This window comes from Corvus kubaryi, unplaced genomic scaffold, assembly GCF_017639235.1.
Source record: "Corvus kubaryi isolate FWS band 111438036 unplaced genomic scaffold, C.kubaryi_AGA036_p1.0 64954, whole genome shotgun sequence".
Classification (NCBI taxonomy): Eukaryota; Metazoa; Chordata; class Aves; order Passeriformes; family Corvidae; genus Corvus; species Corvus kubaryi.
Genome location: NW_024581637.1, coordinates 1 through 20,143, shown reverse-complemented (window position 1 = coordinate 20,143; position 20,143 = coordinate 1). Strand labels below are relative to the sequence as shown.

Here is a 20,143-nt window from a genome sequence, read left to right as displayed (position 1 = left end):
TTGATAGTAAGCACAATTTTCAATGTGAGAGCAAGACTAATTCCAGTATTTCTCCAATACATTTGCAGCAATTATTACTTATCAAGCAATTTATCTCAGCCAACATAATAGCTATCCAGGCTATAAAACTGTAAATCAGTAATTACCTAACAGCAACCAATTAGTTTTCAACCAGCTTTAAATATTATATACTCACAACATAATTAATACCATTTTGTCCCAGATTTTTCTTGGGGTTTTGTTACCCAAATCACTTGTAAATGAATATATACCATCTTCTTTCCTGTCCTAAGAAAAAGCAAGTTTTTTGGTAAGTTAGCCACAGAGCCATGTTCTCTGGGTTAACACTTGTAGTTTTACTGAAATGTTATCGGTATTGCTTAATAGGAATTCCTGGCTAAGAAAAAATTAAAGATAAAATCTGAATTTCAGCACAGGTTGTTTATCATCACATGCCATTTGCCTTCTCACAGAAAGCCACATTATAATTACAGCACATTAATTGCTGCACAGCAGCATTGGTAGAGCTCTTGAAGGGACATGACACAGTGACATGACACAGAGGCATTTGCAAAGATGAGAAGGTACTTCCAACAACCCGAATCAGTGTGAAGCCACGGCAGGGACATGGGGGAGGAAAGATTTTCTTGATCAAGTTTTCAAGCTACTCAGTAAAACTGAATGCATGTAAACCACACAAAAAACTGGGAGAGTATTCACTAAGTTCACTATATAAACTTAGCGAGAGTGTACTAAGAGGGAGAGTATTTACTCATACTTCAGTTTCATGAGGAATTAAGGTGGATGTGGGTAGACTGGCTCTTTCCATCTGACCCTATGGAGGAGACCCGCACCCTTCACGAGCCACGTTCAAGAACTGAGGCCAATCCAGCTGCTCTGCACAAGACCAACACGAAGAAGCCTCCATGGCAGCACTGGGAGCACTCTCTAGCCTTCTCTGGCATCTGGCCTTGCTGACAGGAGTCAGTCATGCACAAAGCAGAGGGTAACAAAGAACACCGTGTTAACAACTCACTGTTCAAATCCTCACTGCTGTAGAAAAACACTGCAAAAGCCAGAAAAATCTCCAGCTCCTCCTTTGGTCTATGAAGAGCTGACCTTCACACATCAGATGCTTGAACTTCCACACCTTGTAAGGTAGAGCAGACTCTCTTCCAAGTAGTTCCTGAATACCACAGCAGCAAAGGTCACTGCCTCTGGTAGTGCTCCATCCTAGAGTACACCACTTCAGCTTGGTTTCACATGAACACCATATTCAAGTGCCTGTGTTAACCTCCCACCCAGTTATAATTCAATTCCAACCACCCATTGTATTTACACTTCTGTTAATTACAATAAAAACAAATAGAAAAGGTAACTTTAAAACCCATGTCTTAGATTAACAGCAACGCTTTGAAAAAGTTAACAAACTATTTGTCCTGTAGCTTCAGACTGCACATAGAGCTAACAAAAAAACCCACTGAAGAACTGTGGTCAAAACTAACCAGACAATGCTAAAATGAATATTTAAATACTCTAACTAAAGAAAAAACAACCAAAACCCAAGTAATAATTTAAGAAGGTTTTTTTGTATTATGAGGTTAAGATCAAGTCCCAAAACAAATTTTAAAAAAGTCCAGACATCTCCACTGCTGTAGAGACAGAAGCTGCTGCAATCAGCTCAGTAAGTCACTGTTGTGTTTCAGGCCCCATGTTTCAAGGCAGTGAGAAAAAGCTCCATGCATAACAAAAACATTGGCTCTTTGGGTTCTCCTTATTTTAGCCTTCTGTTTCTAAATGAGCTATGCACTTCCCATGCTTTCTAAGCAACACACTTCCAGGACATTATTGAAAATCCTTGTAAATCTCTCATGTATTCAGAGTAGTGAGTAGTTCTGCTGCTACAAATAATACCAAAGAAAGTTTTTATACAGAAGCCACTAGGAGAAAGTTACTGAATACTGATATTTGAATATATTGTACAGCTCCCAGGTAACTCTTATTAAAATCAGCTCCCAGGGCATCTTTGTCCTGCTGCTAGCCTCCTCTTCAAAGCCCCTGTGCTTCCACTCTGTTTAACTGCATCCTTCATTTCTGTCTCTTTAAACACTCAGCCCAATATTAGAGGCCATGGAATTTCTTCTCTGTTTCTTTAAGATACTGAAAATCAAAGTAATTTGAAAAAAAAATCTTCCTAATTCAAGCTGTCAGAATTTGATGACTACGCTAATTATTTTTTCACATTTAGTCTGAATAGAACTCTGATTATAGTTTTTTTTAAAAAACCCTAAACCTACAAGCAGTTGTCATCTCACTAACAGGTTTTTAACCCTTTAATGTCCCTAAGTGATTACAATTTGCATTGCTATATAGCTGTATCTTTTATGATATTAATGAAGAAGTTGCAGTAAGGGATATGTATATAAAATATAAAAGTATACCTTTTAAAAGTTAACAAGCTTTACCACAAAGCATTCATGCAAAGTAGGACAATGTGTTTGCTCTCCATTGCAGTGTAGAAGGTTCTTTGTGTGACCTACTTCCCAGTTTTTCTCAGACAATTTACATACTACACTTACACTCCAAACCATCTCCTTGCTGAGATTTAGTTTAGTAACAGTTTAAGTTAAATTTGGTCCATCTCTTTCATAGACAGGACGTTGAGCCACTTGCCAGGTTCTACAGCCTGTGAGTTGGATCCAGGTGATCCAAACAGCCTCTCTCACATGACTCAGGTCAAACTTAGGTAACCAACCATCTGTTTAAACAAGTCAGCACCACACAGTGTGCAGCCTTAACTAAACAGACTATTTCAGGCAAGATACACCAGCTCATGGCTAACAACCCCCCTTCAATTTCCCTTGATAAGTACAAAAAATCCTCCCTGCAAGGAAGAATGGGAGGTAGGAACAAGGCTGTCAGCTTGCCAGTCCGTATCTGTCCTGAAAAATCCCTGTATGCATGAATTATCTGAAACACTAAACTCCTCACACAGGCACAGAAAGGCAAAATAAAACTGAATTCTTCATATGTGCTGAATTCTTTATGAATTTCTAGTCATCATCTATTCCCAAGACCAAATCCAATCAAAAAAAAATACCAATACTATTGTTAGATTCATAATAAACAAACTTTAATCTATCCAAACAATAGATTTTATTTCTTCTCCAATTAAAACATATTTGTTATCCTTAATAACATTCAGGTTAAATTAATAAGTTTAGTTACAAAACAAAAAGCAACAGAAAGCAGCCTCCTGTTATGATTTTTTTTTAATGTGAGAATAAAATACACTGATCAAGGAACACCTGGGTTGCAGTTTAAATATTCATACCATTACACAGCACAGTTTTTAAAAAAATAGAAAAGGTAGATAATACATTTCTGTGTATTCAAAACTTTTATAACATGAACAACTATATTCTGTATATTCTATATTTTAAACCTTAGTGTGTGGAACTCAAAAATACATACACAGAACATATCAGTAGTTCCATAAAATAAGGAAGTGACATAATTCAGCAGAGTGATCATAAAACAGCTGTACTTAAATAAAAAGCTGTGATACTTCTAAAATTAGAAATGGAGGATCAGTCCAATAAGAAATAGTTTAAGTATTTTAAGGTGACTCTCATTAGAATAGTCCCTAACTTTTAAATTTAAATGCTGTAAACTGACAAGAACAAAAATGAAAGATTTCTAACGTTGCTAGTGAATTTTTAAAAAGCGTTTTCTAGGAGATAAAGTTTAATCTTCGCCTATGAAAATATAAGATATGATGCAGTGCAAAGTATTAGCAGATAAATCAGTTAGGATTATGCTGTGTTAAAAAAAACCCCAAGAAAAATGCCAAACTGAACATTTTGTGTAGGGAGCAAATTTAAAATGAGCCTCCTCTCATGAAGGGCACAGGGTACATAAAATCCCCTTCATTTTTCTTGAGTTCTCCTTTAATCAATAACATTAATGTACATTTTATATACAGATGGATCTTTGTGAAAAACAGATGGCTAAAACCAGTTTACTGAAGCCAATTTATACATCTGAACCAGAAAAATACATAGGGAGACAGGAATTAAATTAAAACAGACAAACTTAACAAAGTAGCAGAAGTAAACATAAGGTGAAGTATTACAGCAGCAGGTTTTTGTGTATTGTCTGAATTATGTCACAACCAAAGTTACAGAAAAAAGAGACTATTTTCAATCTTACATAATATTTTTAAAAAGCTAAAATCTCAGGTATAATACACATGTATACAATTATATTTTGAATTAACTTATTTACAAATTTTATATAGGGACAGGCTCTTTGTACAACTCTGTACAAACTTCAGTCATAGTGTCCTACCAAAGTGAAGCAAAGGAATGATCTCATATATAAAGGCTTACATTACTTGGGCTTTTCCATATCAGGTCTATGAATTTAAGTTACAAAATATACATATTTGCTTTTCATACATATTGCTTTTTACATACAAGAAATTCACTTAAGGAAAATAATTTGTAAAGTGTTAAAACGTGTAGAGCTTGACAGCAGAAAAATCTAAATCCTGCCATATGGTTACATTCTGGAATTAACTGCACTTTTTACATTACAGTACACATTTTTAAAGTAATAAAACAGGCAACACTTGCATCCATAGTGCTGTGTGTTTCACTAATACATAAAAATTTCCTGTATCTTCATAATATCTGTACGACACAGAGGGCATTCATTAAGTAATTGAGCACATTCCTTACAGGCAACTAGGTGACCACAGGGAATGAAGACAGCTGATACGTCTTTAGCCATACAGATTTTACAGAGCTTTTCCTCCTGCAAGCGTCTTAACTTCTCTTCAGTACTGAGGTCTAAAGAAAATAGACACATAAAAAGAAGTTAACATACTTAGTACCACTGACTCTTGTTCTTTTTTTTTTTCTCTTTACACACAAGGACAAAGTTTTCTTCATATGATTTAAAGGTCACACCCTTAAAAAGAACAAAAAAAAATATTAAGAGAGAAGAATCCCAGCTGCAGGATGGAATCCTCTTTTTTTTACTTCCCCTTCTATCTCATTACATCTCCCAGGCCAATGCAAGCAGGGAGTGCATCTATCTATCTTTGTAAGAGCTTGAAATACCTATAGAATTTAGGATATGCATATTTCAATCAGAAACCATTCTTTGCATGGACCTCTCACTGACAAGTTCCCCAAAATTTGAGTAGAAGGTGAAAGAAAGGATAATTGCTACTTAAGAAATTAACCTTAATTACTTAAGGTTAAGTAATTTGGATCTTATTTCTTTTTCTGAGTTTCCCCAATGAGAAAAATGAGGATGTGATTTCCTTCCCTGCCCCCATTTTCAAATTGCCCGTATTTCAAAAAGCTTAAAATCTGTAACACAGAAAGAGTCAATCTCGCATTGTATATGAGCTCTTTATTATTCCAGTATGCCCCATTTGAAAATACAAAATTCAGACACCCTCCCCTGCCACTTGGGGGAAGCTCTGCACAGCCAACCACCAAAATAAGGTCCAGCTGCACTGCAAATTCTTTTTCCCCCACAATGTCCTATTAAAAATCTTATTAAAAGGAGTGGGCTGGTAAGATCTCTGCTTATCACACCAACCAGATGGTCTTTGCCCTCCCTATGAATTCACCCATATGCTTGTCTTAAATTACAAGTCTCCTGAATCAGAACTCCTGGGTTTGGTCTATTTGCAGAGTGCGCCACAAGGGCTTTCTGAGCGTGACCTGCACATCGCAGCAAAACTGGAACATAAATAACTGAATAGAAACACCATTTAGAAGCACGCTTGTTCTTACTGGCCAAGAACAAAAATACTTCTACCCCCAGCAAAATTATATACTGCAAAATAACTAACCCCCCACTATGACTTTTTCATATTGAATACACTGAATATGACAGTGTATCCCTGTGTCTATTTCATTTTGCCACATCTATATTTCTTCTTATAACTATATTCTTGTAGTTATTCTTGCTTTTGTTTTTAAATATAATTGTCACAACAATTTGGCCTTTTTTTGTTAGCACATACAACCTTTCTCAGAAGCACGCTAGACTGTCAGTGTTACACACTTCTGAGATACCAATACTACTTATTTTAGAGATGATATTTATAAATGCTGCTACACTCAAATATGTTAACATCCTGTTTGTTCAGGGCTTTTTTTGCACGTCCCAAACCAAATGTCTTTAATTTTAAGTTACAGTATTGTAACTTTACCATAGGTAAGACTGGGATCAGAGAGTAAACAGGTAACAATAAAAAGTATTTCACAGACTAAAGAACTGATATGAAAGTACACACAGAGGTTTTGTAATTGAATAAGCTCATCTTGCTCAACTGGGATTTCATTTGGTTCTTCTTCCCTTGTATTTTCTTTATGAGCACTTAAGTCTGCTACCAGATCCTCAACAGATGTGTGACTTTCTCCAGTCATCTGCAATCTCTTTTCCATGGTGTTCCTAATCTCAGACAAACTGAAACCCATGGCTATGGCACTTTGTACCAAAGGATTCTGTAAGAGATCATCTAAAACAAGAAATTAAAAACAAAACAAAAACACTTTAAGAAGGATGAATCTGATTATCTGACAGTATTCACAACAATACTTTAAGATACATATTTGCAAACAAATATGTAGCCTAAGGAACTATATTTCCAATTTGAGACGTTTGCTAATTGTAAAGACTGCAGATTTGAGTTTTCTTCTATCCTAGCTTTCCCAGTCTCCCTTCATTTATTTATATTATAGAAATCCTTCTAGATTTGCTGTTCAAATCAACAAACATGTTTCATGTAACTGTCACCACAAATTCTGTAGCTGAATGTTAAGTGAAATTCATCCAAAATTCCAAGTCCCAATGGATAAGTAACATTACACCAATTTTAAATCAGTTCAGGGAAGAAAAAAAAAAATCATACATATGTTGAGAGAAACCAGTATGTAATTTGAATTTATTAAACCAAAACACAGCAGCACTGTGTTACACCACCACCAAGCAAACAGATCTGTCCATGGTAAGACACAACACTACTTGGGGAAACCATTTTTCAGTCTGTTGGACCTTCCCCTTCATTTTACTAATCAACATTCCAACAGCAAAATTTTTCAATTTTTAATTCTTAAAAATTAAGCCTTTTTTTAAATAAAAAAGGTTCTTTTAGTTTCACTCTCATAAATGAGCCATATGGGAGAGATTTCAAAGCAGGTTTTGTGTAACCACTCTTACTAGCAACAGCTCCCATTCCCTGGGATGAAGCTGCTTGACTGGCCTCCTACTACCTCTTTAACTGTTTTATTTTTTTATTGCTGGTATTTGTGAAAAGCATTGCAGGAATGTGTAATACTGAAACACATAACAAACTGCTTCAGCTTGCTCAGCTTCCTAGTCCTTGCCATTGGACAGACCAACTCTTCCTGCCCCGTGAAAAAGGACTGTTTCCATTCAGTATTCTTTAACATTCATCCCAAAGCACTAATTCAATACTGGATGCACACTCACCAGCTATAAGACTGCATCCGATACAAACATCTTCCATAGTTCACAACTTTTACTTTACAGTATTTACCAAATTATATTACCCCTAAGAGAAGTAAAATACATTCTGAAGTTCTTTAGAAGCAATGAAGCAATGGAAGAATATCATCCAACAATTTGCCTGTCATGCTTGATTTAAAAATATAACAGGGTTATTTTTAAAATCAACCATTCCTGCCACTATACATTCAAATATGTATATTCCAAAACAGGGGGGAGGCTGTTTGTTTTAAATAGATACCTTTAGGAAGTATTGTCCCTTCAGCAGCTTCTGTCTAAAAGTGAAATAGAAAGAAACAAAATTATAATTCTGGAGAAAGTAGAAGGAAATGTATACAGTTACAAAATAAAAAACAGCTATTTGATCTCAAGTTATTTTAGTGACTACAACTAACCTGCTCTGAATAAATGATCAGTATTTTGTTAAAATTTTAACCCATCTTGGCAATAATACTATGTACATGATTCTTAGTCTACAGAAGAATTCTAAAATATTATCAGTTTTACATTTTAGTGACTACACACAAGTTTAACAATGCTCTACCAAGAAGAAAAGAAAATGTATCTGCTATTATTCATCATAAACCTTAGGTTCCCAGGCTATAAAACAAATGGCACTTGTTCAGTATCCAGTATACAACGTTCACAAGGTACCCTGGCTATGATCCATAACCCAGCAATGGAGAACTGGGAGATCTGTGCACTCGGATTGACAGAAACAAAATACACTGCAATTCTTTCACTTTCTGCCAATGAAAGAAGCAGCAGGTGGATTAAGTGATAGGCACATCATTAAAAGGTAACTTCATGTAAAAATTTTTCAGATTTTTTCTATTTTAACAAAAAGATTAATAAGCAAGAAACCTACTGTTGAATCCTTACGTCCATCTCTTAAGTGAACATTATTTATAAATTCTATCCCCTTTTCCTTGCTCACAAATCTGCACCTGAAAATAAGAATATTTAGATTTAATAAAACTGCATTAGCAGCAAAAATTTGTTGCATAACTTTGGAAGCTTTGATAAGTTTCCCACATTATACAGACTGCCTGCTTTTAAAATCTCTAAATGTTTAGTCAACAACCGTGATGTCGCTGTAATATTTCTAAGAACACCTTAAGCACTACTTATCTTCTTACATTTTTGGTGAAACAGAAAGCTTAAGAGTTTTTGGCCATGACAACTCATGACACAGATTTCTAAAAATAAAGACTCACTCAAATGAAAAATAAACATTATGTTAAAATGCTGGTTCTTTTAGTCTTTCACAATCAAAGCAAACAGTCACTGGTCAGACAGGTGCCTTCCATGCTTTCTTGCATTATTTCCCAGCCAGTCTTAGCCACTGGGCAGAGTTCTTCCCTACCAGAAGATTTAGGGAATGCTATAACTGCTTGACAAGAGTTCTCCAGCTCCAGCAGTTACTTCACCTTCAGGAACAGACAGCTGCTGTGAGACTGACACACTGCCACTGAGGCTGATGTGCAAACAGAACCCCCAAAAAACAGTTTATGATCTGAGAGGAAGTAATCAAACCCGACACAATTTATGCAATCTAAACCAAAATCAAACCCATAAAAGAGGCGCGAAATGTAGAAAGAAAACATTCCTTAACCATTCACTGCACCACACTAAAAACTTGGAATCATCTCTCTTTCAAGTGGCAGAGACTAATAATTAAAAACTGCCTGTACCACTGTTAAAACAGGGATCAGCTAATGCATAAATACCAATCTCCAACTTCCAGAGAGCCATTCACCACAGAAAAGAAAATTGAGAGTCAACGCATAAAAGACACTGATTTTATCAATGTTAGACAAGTAACTATATCTTTGTATTTGGATGACTTCTGTTCACCTGTGAGAACTACTGAGTCATACTGTTCTTCCTTTCCTCAAAACAGATTTTAGACGACATTGGCAGTCTTTCTAAAAACTATTTCTGGTACTACTACTACTACTACTATTACCTGGAATCCCTAATCCTTTATAATTAGAGAGAATTCTGTTCTACATTCCACGCCGCTACTGACTTCTTCAGGTTTGTTTGCACTGTGGCAGCTGTTTAGTCATTTTGTATCCTGGTATAAGTTATAAACTTTTGCAAGTACCAAGCTATTACAACAACCATTACAATGTAGCACTTGAAAAACAAGAAAAATCCCTCAGATACATATTGACAAAACTACACGATTCTTCTTGCTGAGAAAGCAAGCATCGCTTAAATCCACACATAGATATCTTCCCTTTAATAATGCCTACAAATAAGACAACATAAAATTATTTTCATAACTCTAAACAATGTTAAGCCATAATCAACCTTCTCAAATAAATAAGACTCAGACACATACCAAGAAAACACTAAGAGATACCTTACCCAGGAAACCATTTGGCATGTTGATCCCAAGGGTCTTCATTTTCCTTCCATTCTTGCAATCCTCCACCACAGTGGAAACATACAACGTGATCACCATTACCTGAGGAAACACACAAGAATAAAGTTACATACTTTACTGCACATACATACTACGTGCAGGCATAATACCAAGTTTTCAACTAAAATGTTACATTATTAAGAAAATAAATATTTCTTATACTGATTCACAATTTAAACTGAAAATAACTCCATTTTAACAGAGAACAACATGCATGATTTGAAACAAATGTTCAGGGGAGAACCAAACTTAAAGAAACACAAAATAAGAGAAGCAAGTTTTCCTGAATTTTATTTTAGTAAGTAATAATACAGATAAAAAACAAAAGCTAAAAATAATCTATTATCAAGGAGCTCAATCCAATGGTAAACAAGACCTGAAAATGGCTGCCACAAAGAATGAGAGATGTTTACATGGCGGTGTGGTCCTCCATTTCCCATTAAGATCAACAGGCCCTAATCAGCAATAACAAACCCAGCTGAGGAGAACTGCATCCTCTCTGTTCTAGCACTGTGCCTACTGTGATCCAAGACTGCCCCAGAAACTGCTTAAACATTGTTTTAATTGGAATGAGAAGAGGTATGGATAGGGTTTCCCTAGAGAGTTAAATTCCTCTCAGGCCACAGGGAACAGTTTTCACAGAAGTCACCTGAAGAGTCCTCGGTTTGATAAGCTGGTGCTCAGTTAGTGCAACTCCACAATACAGATCTTTTGGTACTTTTATGAATCCAAGAAGAAATCAATAAAATAGTTCTACTGGGTACAAATATTGCCCATTTATAACCCATACAGGAATATAGCAAAGATTTTATTTATGGCCACGGGTAAAATAAATGGAATCAGATTAAAAAGTTCTGAGAGCTACTAAGAGAGAAGTCAAGTAAGATGAGAGCAAGAAATTATCCCAGATAATCCCCTTTTCCTTGTCACCAAGTAAGAGCAACACTTTGCACTCGTACAGGATCTCTCACTGAGGAATTTCAAAGATCTTTAATGGTACTGTGCAATTTCATCTAACTGAGAAACCAATGCACAGAGACGGTGTCTTATCCAATTCAAACACTACATGTCTAGGAGTAAAAGCTCTTCCACTGGCACCACTGTCTTCATAAAGTAGGCAGTAGTGGTATTTGCTGGTTTTGGGTGTCCACGTGCCATGATAATGCAAACATGCGTTAACTAAGTAGAATGGCACACAACCTGCATTGTCTTGTTCACAGGCTTTTGTACAGGCCACAGGCCCATTCCTTACACCTAAGGTCTGGAGGACAGCACTTCATTTCTTAAAAAATATTAACTCAAATAATTGTCTTTGTGAAAGATGTATTATAAAGGTTTTAATAGGCAAGAAAATACTTGGCCGTTTTACTGCTAAGAACAAATTTATGATCAAGTCTATGCCTTGCTAGGAAACCATACCTGATACAATGTATACAATTTTACATAAGAACTGTGGAAAGTAGTTTACAGAGTAAAGAGATTCTGGCAAATTGTTCCATATAAGAATTTTAAAAATTGAGGGTTTTTTCATAACAAGACACTTCCTTATGTACAATTTCTTTGTAAAAGGTATTAGCCATTTCAAGGTCTGGCTTACCTGTGCTATAGAATCCAGCTTCTGCAAGTTGCTTCTTGTCAACAGGATATATCCAAGATAAAAATGTCTGTAAACGTTTTCCATATTTTGCCATAGAGGGATTCCTTGGGTGTTGTGCATTGTTCAGACCACTTATGCCAAGCTCAGCAGGAATAGATTCACTTGAAATATTTCCAACACCCCGGCCCAGGACAAAAAGGCATTTGGGAAAATGCCTCTTGTGTTCTGACCAAGCTCTGTCACTGGGTTCCCAGTTCTTCAATTTTCCACCACAACAAAAACATGCCACTTGATCACCAACACCTGTATAATAAAATCCAGCATTAGCTAATTCCTGTGGTGTCAACTGGCCATTGAGGGGCCAGTTGTGAAAAGACTTCAATCTTGTTTCTTCACTGCACATAGCAGGATTTTTAGGATAGAAACTATCTGACATATCCACAACCTGCCTAGTTCTCAAAAGGTAATCTGCCTCCACATCAGGGTCATCCAGAGCACACAGGAGGACTGAATTGCTGGAACCATTTTCAGTTCTATTCTGGTAGTTCTGGGCAACAGGATCCATGCTATTTTCCAGAAAAGCAGATTCAGTAATAAACTTGCAGCTGGGAGCAAGGTGTTTGTGTCTCTTAATTGCAGAATCCCCAGGCATCCATCCTTCAATAGTTGTATGGCAACTGAAGCACTTCACTTTGTCACCTTCTCCAGTATAAACAAAGCCAGCTTGTGCTAGAGCTAACACCGAAATGGCACAGCCCTGTGGAAATCCAACAAAAGTTCCCAGTCGGTCACGTTCCTGTGCCCATTCCTGGGCTCCATCAGTGTCTGCAGAGGCACAAGCTTCTGAGTTATGTGGGACATTACACGACATCTCTTCATAAGCAGGGCTCTCCTTTAGATTTCCTAAACAAAGAATATATGTTTTAATTTCCCAGACAGAAGGATAGATCACATCCATATACAACCCTGGAGACTGGCTAAATTCAACTACCATCCTTTATGTATTAAAATAACAACTCTTCCTCCTCTCCCCCATTTCACCCTTGGCTGTATCACCTGCTACACAGAGGCAAACACCAAGGTATTAAAACCAAAATAATAAAAAAATTGTGAAGAAAAGCAGGAAGATCAAGATATCTTAGAGGCCTATAAACATTTACCTGGAGAACACACAGGTTTATAGCTTTAAAAGTATGTTCTTTTTTCCTAATAAAGATTGCAAGAATGAAATCAACAAAATACTTCTGGCCAAAACTCTGCCAAAAGGCTTCTGAACCTGAAATACAAAGTTACTAAATTTAAAACACTGATCTAAGTCAGACCAGAGTTGCAAGATTGTAGAGCTCAATTCTCAAACACAACTACATATTATCCTCATGTGAAGGCCATGACCCCCATGCCCATTACAGGTGGGCAGCAACTGGTAAAAAAAAACAAAAAGAAAAACCTTTTTTACTTGTGTTATATTGTAAAGACATACCTCAATTTATATTTTAGCAAAACATCTTGCGAAATAAACTATCAGATATTTCACCGGGGCATTTTATCAAAGTGCTGTGCACTGCTTTTAAGATCAGTGTCTTGGGACTACCCAGCACTAGTGTTCATGTCCGGCATATTGCTTCCACTTTTCCATGCCCTGCCTACACTCTCTACAAAAATTCCTGTACCTCTGCCATCACCTCAGCTTTTCCTCCCTTCCCTCCCTGAAGGAACATCATTCTTTTTAGCACTTGTTCCTACCCCTGCCTACACTTTTCCACGGTGAGTACCAACTACCAGTCCTGCCTCCCATCCCTTCTGTGCCAGAAGGCTGCTAAGAGCACTCAAACAAGCCAAGCCCCATCTTTGTTGAGGATGAAACAAAGCAACTTGGCTACAGCGGGTCCTGTGCAAGAACCACAAATAGACAGTCATCACCTTCATCCCAACACAGATGAAGTCAAAGCACAGTAAACATTCATCTCTTGTCCAGACAAGTGCAGTGATACTATTGACTTAAAAAGTCTTGGCTATTGCTGATACACATCTTAAAGTGGTAAATTAAATTATAATGAGACTGCTCAAATAAACTTCTTAGCATAAAGCAGTAATAGTTCAGCAATTAGCAAAAAAGAAAGGCATATAAGGAAGAGCAGAGTATGTACTTAACTGAACAAGTGTCCCTCTCTATTTTCCATAGGAATGCTGAAATATATCTATTTCCAGTCTATATAACGTAGGCCAGCACACAAAAGCATAGCTTCCTCAAGACCTGCATTAACGTTGATTATACATTCTGTAATGTCAATGCAGATGTTCCAGTGATTGCTTCTATAACACCAGATTTAGCTTCTACAAAACCTGTTTTGGGGTTCAGAAAGGGGAGGGGGAAATTAAAATGCCTATGTATTGCAGGATTGCTGCATCCTCTGCCAAGATGACAAAGATAATTAACCTATAAGCAGGTAGGGAAAACGTGACATCAAACACCTGGCATGGGTGCTTCACATAATAACAGATACAAGATTTCTGAGCACCAGCTTTAATTACTTCTTTCAGTTCATTACTAATGTAAGAACACTAGAAATATGCTGTGGCTTTCTGTTTTAGCTTAGCAAATTCAAAAATAGCATCTGAATAAATTGCATTGACTAACCTACAAATCTGACCTATATGCTTGTTTTGACTTCGAAGAGCAAAAAACCCCAAACCAGTAATTACATTTAGTAATATGAAAGCTGCCATAAAACATGTATTTTTTATATACATACATACATAGAAAAGTTTTTTATACTGAAAGCTTAAAAGTTTTCATGTTTATTGCTCACATTTATTTCCTTATAAAATCTTATTTTAAAGCCTCTAGAACTGTTCCTGTAAAGATCTCAAGTGACCTTAAGCATCTATCACTACTACACTGCATCCATGAAAGAATTGGTGTAACTCAAAACCAACTAGCTGCATAGTAATTTTCTTATCTGCATGCCTGAAAGACTTTCTAAAAGAACACAAACAAAGCCTACATCACATCCTTCAGATTCTCCTTCTCAAACTGTTCATTAAAAAAACCAAAACAAATGCATATGGCTTTTGCTGTATGAATAGCAGTGTATCTCTATTTCTATTGTATTTATATAGAAATGAGTTCAGCACCAGTGAAAAAAACTCTTCCTATTTAAATTTTTTGCATTTTAATTGTTTGTTTTATGTACATTAGCTTTTTTCTACAATGCTATGAATACTTCAAAAACCCTTCTGTTAACATGGTGAATAAAAAAGAAATTATGCCCTCTATATGGTAATAATGAAAATATTTGCCACATTTGGATTCTCTGGAATTAAGCAATCCATCTCAATCCTCACAATCAAAACAGTATGAAAAGCACATACCAAGAGACCAGTGAGTACTGACACAAAAGGTACAATCACAACAGATCAATTCTTTAATATGAACTAGCTTTTTCAAATTATATCAACCACATAATTTAATCATGATGTCTTGGAGCAGAAAGGTTCAACTATGATTCTAAAAGCCTCTCAAAGCCACATCTAATTACTGCAATGACAGAAGCAGGACCAGTCCCTCTCAGGTAGATGCAAGGTTTAACAATGCTCCAGCCACATTATGAAGCTCTTCCCTTACAACAGCCCCACGAAACATGGCTGGTTTACATTTCACTATAGTTTTATCTATGAGAAACATCTTATCAAGCATTGAGGCAAACTCCTTGCCTGTGTAAGTACTGTTTTATATACAATATTAGTGCTACTTCAAATACAGTATCATGTTCAATTATTTCTATTTCGAACAACTGTTAAAAGCAACTATTCAAAGTGTAAAATTACAGCTACCTTAGGAAGAGTATTTCTGCACCGGTTTTTTAGCCATAGCCTAACTCCAGTTAGTTGGAATAATGATTTAGAACAATTATCTGGCATCATAACAGCACTCAGACAGATATTAACTGCAGCAGAAAAATGACTGAAGGTAAATTTTTGAATAGTTTATGGCTAAGAAACATAAATTCACAAAAATCTGCCACCTAAGATGGGCACACAAGACTTTACAATATATACCAGTAGCCAATCTGAGTTCAGAGTATACTCTATGTATACTGAAGTTAATTAAGCCATTTTGCATAGGTTTTATTTAAGGACACGTGAATTAAAGGTAGAAGGTCCAGAAATGTTAACAATAATCATTTATAAAACCCAGATATTTTAACTATTATTGAAACATTATATATCTTCTTATACAGTGAATAAACAAAATCTATTTTAGCCTGAAAGGTTTCCAGAAATTGAGCCAAGTTTAATCCTGCTTTTAGATATCTGAAGGCTATTTGCCACAAGACACCACCCTCTTTCAAGCTGAATTACCAATTTATATAGCCTACTGATTATGTTTCAGAAGAAAAAATAAAGACAAAAATATATAGCAAAAATGTTAACTTATTCAAAATGCAAAATTGTACACTGTCGTTCTGCAAAACAAACATGTTTAATTCAGCTTTAAAAATATTAACAGGTATTGATTTTATGCAAAAATACAACATGATCATATTATCTAGATCTGAAAACCTTCAAAGGAAAAGTAGAAAACGCACTTTTCCCTTTCAACTGTATTTTTACTAGACATGATTATTTCCGTCCTTAACCCTAAACCAGATTGGCATTATAAGGCGTTATTTTTAATTCTTTTACATGACTAGCATGGGAGTAACCTCCAAGTCAGAAATCTACTTGCACAGCCTCATGTTTCTGACCAAAGGGTACATGTTAGCGTTTATTGTTGACTGAATTTTGAAATGTGAGTAGTACACCAAGCGAATATCAAAAAGAACATACTGTACCAGCTGACACACAGATTATGTCACTTCAATGAACTTCAGTTTCTGCCTGCTCAGCTGCAATTAGATCAAGGAAGGTGCATGCTGCTAACTGAAAACATACTTATAAAGATTATAAAAGTATAAAATGACCAGAAACATGACTTATTTAAACAGTGTTTACAAATTTTAGCATATTTGTATCTAATTATCAATAGCCATTTTTTAAAAAAGTTCTGTTTATATTCTTTTTAATTTATTTTAGAAAGAGAGTATATATCTACAGAATGCCTCCTGATTCAAAGCCAAAGCTTACATAACCCCATCAGCTCAGCTTCATTTGTCTGTTCTTCCAACAGGTCCTACTTAGCCTCCCATCAGGGTTTGTCATTACAGGAAGTCAGTCAGTTGCTCAAGGTTATAGTAGGCTATTATATCCTCCTAATTTCTGACTTTAGTCACAAAGACTTCTACGCTCTCCCCATCTTCAAAATGTACATAACCAGGCAAACAGAAATACACCATTTTGAGAACTATTTTTACATTGTGTTTTTCTTCATGAAGAAGTCATACAGGTATGGAATAGAGAAACGAAAAAAAAAAGGATTCATGGCTGCTAAGGGCAGAGAAAAAAAATCCTTTTTGTGAACTTGCAAGTTAAATGTCATCACAACTTCAGTTGTATGTATGAGAAGGAAGGAATAAATACCAGCTGCTATAGGAAAAACTGGCATGCTGTAGCCTAAGATACTGCTCCTGTGGCTAAGAAACAAAAAAAAATTACTGAGTCAACAAGGATAATTAAAAAGAACAGCCAGTAGTAAAAAATGCCTATTAAAACCTGCAGTGCCCTGAGATGCATCTTCTTTCCTGAGTATGAGCTGCGCTTCAGCTTTTAGTGCTACATCCTTCTTTTACAAATAATTTAAACTCCTAGTTAAAGAAAAATATGGAAAAAGAGGGCGTTTTTCATCAGGGAGATATTATGATATGAAATTTCAGTTACAGCAACATGATTCATGCCACAGCAAAACTGCTGAATCTTCTGGATTCTATGGCAAAGTTGGGAGAAGCATCGGACCGGCACCTCCTGCCTCACCCACTGGCGAGGGCGTTCCCTGCCCTGCCAGTGCTCCTGCCCACAGCAGCCATGCTGAACTCATCACTCACAGTCACTCAGCAGCAGCCTGAGGCAGAACAGCATCCTGATACTTTCTGGTGTCACAGCACGAATGTTTTGCTATTAAAGAATGAGAAGAATACATACATATATATACATTTATATATAAAGTGTGTGTATTTATACACGCACATCCCTCATCATCTTGTAAATTTGGAAATCTGTCTTGAATTATCCTCTATATTTTATTTTTAGCTTTGTCAGGAAATGGGGATGACTTGGGAATTATTTCTAATTATAATATTTTACCAAAAAAGAAATATGAAAGTTGTGCCTGTTGAAAATACTCTGCTTGCCTTTCTATTTAATAAGAAACTCTCCAAAACACTGAAGGGGAAGGACAATGATCTGCAAGATATGTGCAGCTTCATTTTACATTTTATATGACAGGAGTGACACTCAATTCAAGCTTTGCAGTATGCCTTCTTCATCTTAACAGCATTCAGTCTTCACACACAGCTACATTTTTCATGTTTAAAAATCTTGCGGTTTCTAGAGCCTGACTTTAAATCATCATGCTCAGAATATTTTGGATTAGAACTCTGCAAAAAAGACCCCATGCTATGAAAACTAAAAAGCAGCAAAGGACTGCACACTGTTAAACAAAACAATACAAAAGGTACTTACAGTAGTTTTCCCTAAGGAATTAGTATCCAATCAGACCAAGTATAGCAATGGATTAATCAAAGCAGATACAGGTTTCATGGCTATTTTCCACCAATCTTTAGAACAAATTCCAATACTTTCATTCCTGTTGGTAGAAACAAAAAGAGGTTAAAAACCTTCTTTTTCACATAACCTTCAGCACTGTTTATGAAGCCACAACTTTGAAACTATGAACAAAACAAACATTTTAAAATTCTCTCCCTTGGCCAAAAAATCCGAACTAAAATATATTCTAAATTTGAAAGAGTCTGAGGTCAGGGAAAGTCTGAAATGCCTATATTTTACTAAAACTAGCAAACGACATAAATTGGGCATATTCCAGAAAATCCAAAGACAACAAAACAAAATCCTGGAACTAAAAACTAGAGGGCAGCAAAAAGGAGAAAGAACGTAACAGCAGACAGAATTAAATCCCATGATCCAGACTTCTCTTCTCTCTCCTAGGAAATTCTGTATCTGATTATAAATTGGATTTTCTGGAAGTCTTCAGCTCCCTGCAGCTGTACCACCCACCTTGGGAGGACAGCAACAGACAGAAGTCCTATCACAGGTACACACGGCCTGAAATGAAATCCATTTTCATACTTCTAAAATTGAGATATGAACACACATTTCCTTACTTTTCTGGTAACAAATGCAAGTCTGTCTTGTATCAGTGGGAGCAGTCAAAAAAACCCACAACCAACCACCCTCATCAGCATTCTTTCACTTTTGCTGCTGGTTGCAAAGAGCAAGATCAGGCGAGGCACAGAACAATCATTAACTTATTCCTTTGCCCTTCTTGGCCAGTGCTGTAGGTGCCAAGCTTTTCATAAAAGGAAGTAGTTGGGGATTCTTTAAAGGACCTCAAAGAAAACTTCAAAGAAATCAAGTAGATAGCAAAAGGAAGCAATTAAGAAAATGAAAAATATCCAAATAAAAGCTAAACCAACCAATCCATCACACAAAAACTTGCTTTCTTAAAGATGACACTTCACTGTTGTCTTCTCTGTTATGTGGTGACTTACTTCAGGATAAACAATGAGTAATTAAGTTAGTGTATTTCCTACTGCTCTTTGTCAAGGTATTAGATTTAAAAAAAAAGTATTTGACAAAAAGGTAAAAGAGGGTTTTTTCATGCAATTGGTTGCTTTTCCTTCAAAAATGGTCTACTGTAAGATCTTGAAGTTTCTATATGTTCATTAGGAAACTAAATTCTCCCAGTTAGTTACATGAAGCATTGCAATTAAAATCACAATGTAAGACTGTAGCAGTGAAGGGATAATGAAAGTAGTGCTGCAAACATGTTTGCATTTTAGAGCAGATGCAGATTAAAAACAGTGCAAAAATTACCCAAACCAATATGAGTACTTACACCCATTTATAGAGCTTTCAGCAGGAAGACAAAAGCATCAGACAAGTAGTACAGAAGCAGAAATACACTTACTGTTAAAGAGAAAAATGTAAGCATAACATCATAGACATTGTGAAAAAGAGAACTGCTTGAACTTAAATTACCGCTGAAAAATACTACCTGAGTGAACTTCTCCCTGTAGAATTCTTAATAACTACTGTAATCTTAAAAAAGAAAAGCTGAACAAAACTGCACTTTTATTAACAAGAAGCAGTTCTAGAAAGCGACGGGCCTAATAAAAGAAAAATAATACAAGAGTGGGCAGGCAGAGATAATATTCAAATATGTGAAAAGAACCACAGAGACCACAGAAGCGCTTATTAGACAGCTAATTTTTCATTCACTTTTGTAAAGAGCAGCATTGAAGATTCCATCCGGAGCGCTGCGGACCCTCGAGCCGGGGCACGGCTCGGGACCGGGTCTGGGCTCCGCCGGGGCAGCCCCGGCCCGCTCCGGACGCTCCCGCGGGCGGCGGCGCGCCCGTCCCCGGGGCAACGCCTCGCCGGCC

General features: G+C 36.3%; 1 protein-coding gene across 3 annotated transcripts; it reads right to left on the bottom strand.

Moving 5' to 3' along the window:
- Positions 1-3,111: 3,111 nt before the first annotated feature.
- LOC121672777 (E3 ubiquitin-protein ligase XIAP-like) lies at positions 3,112-19,547 on the bottom strand. Of its 3 annotated transcripts, XM_042045613.1 has the most exons (10): positions 18,863-19,547; positions 18,204-18,327; positions 17,567-17,636; positions 16,416-16,474; positions 11,586-12,488; positions 9,931-10,030; positions 8,423-8,501; positions 7,796-7,829; positions 6,320-6,544; positions 3,112-4,853 (listed from the first exon to the last, which is right to left on the bottom strand). In XM_042045613.1, the coding sequence occupies exons 5-10, from the start codon at positions 12,454-12,456 to the stop codon at positions 4,660-4,662; spliced, it is 1,503 nt and encodes a 500-aa protein (XP_041901547.1). In that variant the 5' UTR covers positions 12,457-12,488; positions 16,416-16,474; positions 17,567-17,636; positions 18,204-18,327; positions 18,863-19,547; the 3' UTR covers positions 3,112-4,659. The 3 variants fall into 3 exon arrangements, with proteins under 3 accessions (XP_041901547.1, XP_041901546.1, XP_041901548.1); XM_042045612.1 differs by lacking the exons at positions 16,416-16,474; positions 17,567-17,636 and having other exon boundaries at positions 18,863-19,537; XM_042045614.1 differs by lacking the exons at positions 6,320-6,544; positions 16,416-16,474; positions 17,567-17,636 and having other exon boundaries at positions 18,863-19,535.
- Positions 19,548-20,143: the final 596 nt, after the last annotated feature.

Coding starts and splice junctions, on each gene's coding strand:
- LOC121672777 (XM_042045613.1), bottom strand. CDS start 12,456: ATGTCGTGTAATGTCCCACATAACTCAGAAGCTTGTGCCTCTGCAGAC. Junction 10,031..11,585: donor AGCTGGATTCTATAGCACAG/GTAAGCCAGACC, acceptor GTGTTTCCTCAG/GTAATGGTGATCACGTTGTA. Junction 7,830..8,422: donor ATGGACGTAAGGATTCAACA/GTAGGTTTCTTG, acceptor TTTCACTTTTAG/ACAGAAGCTGCTGAAGGGAC.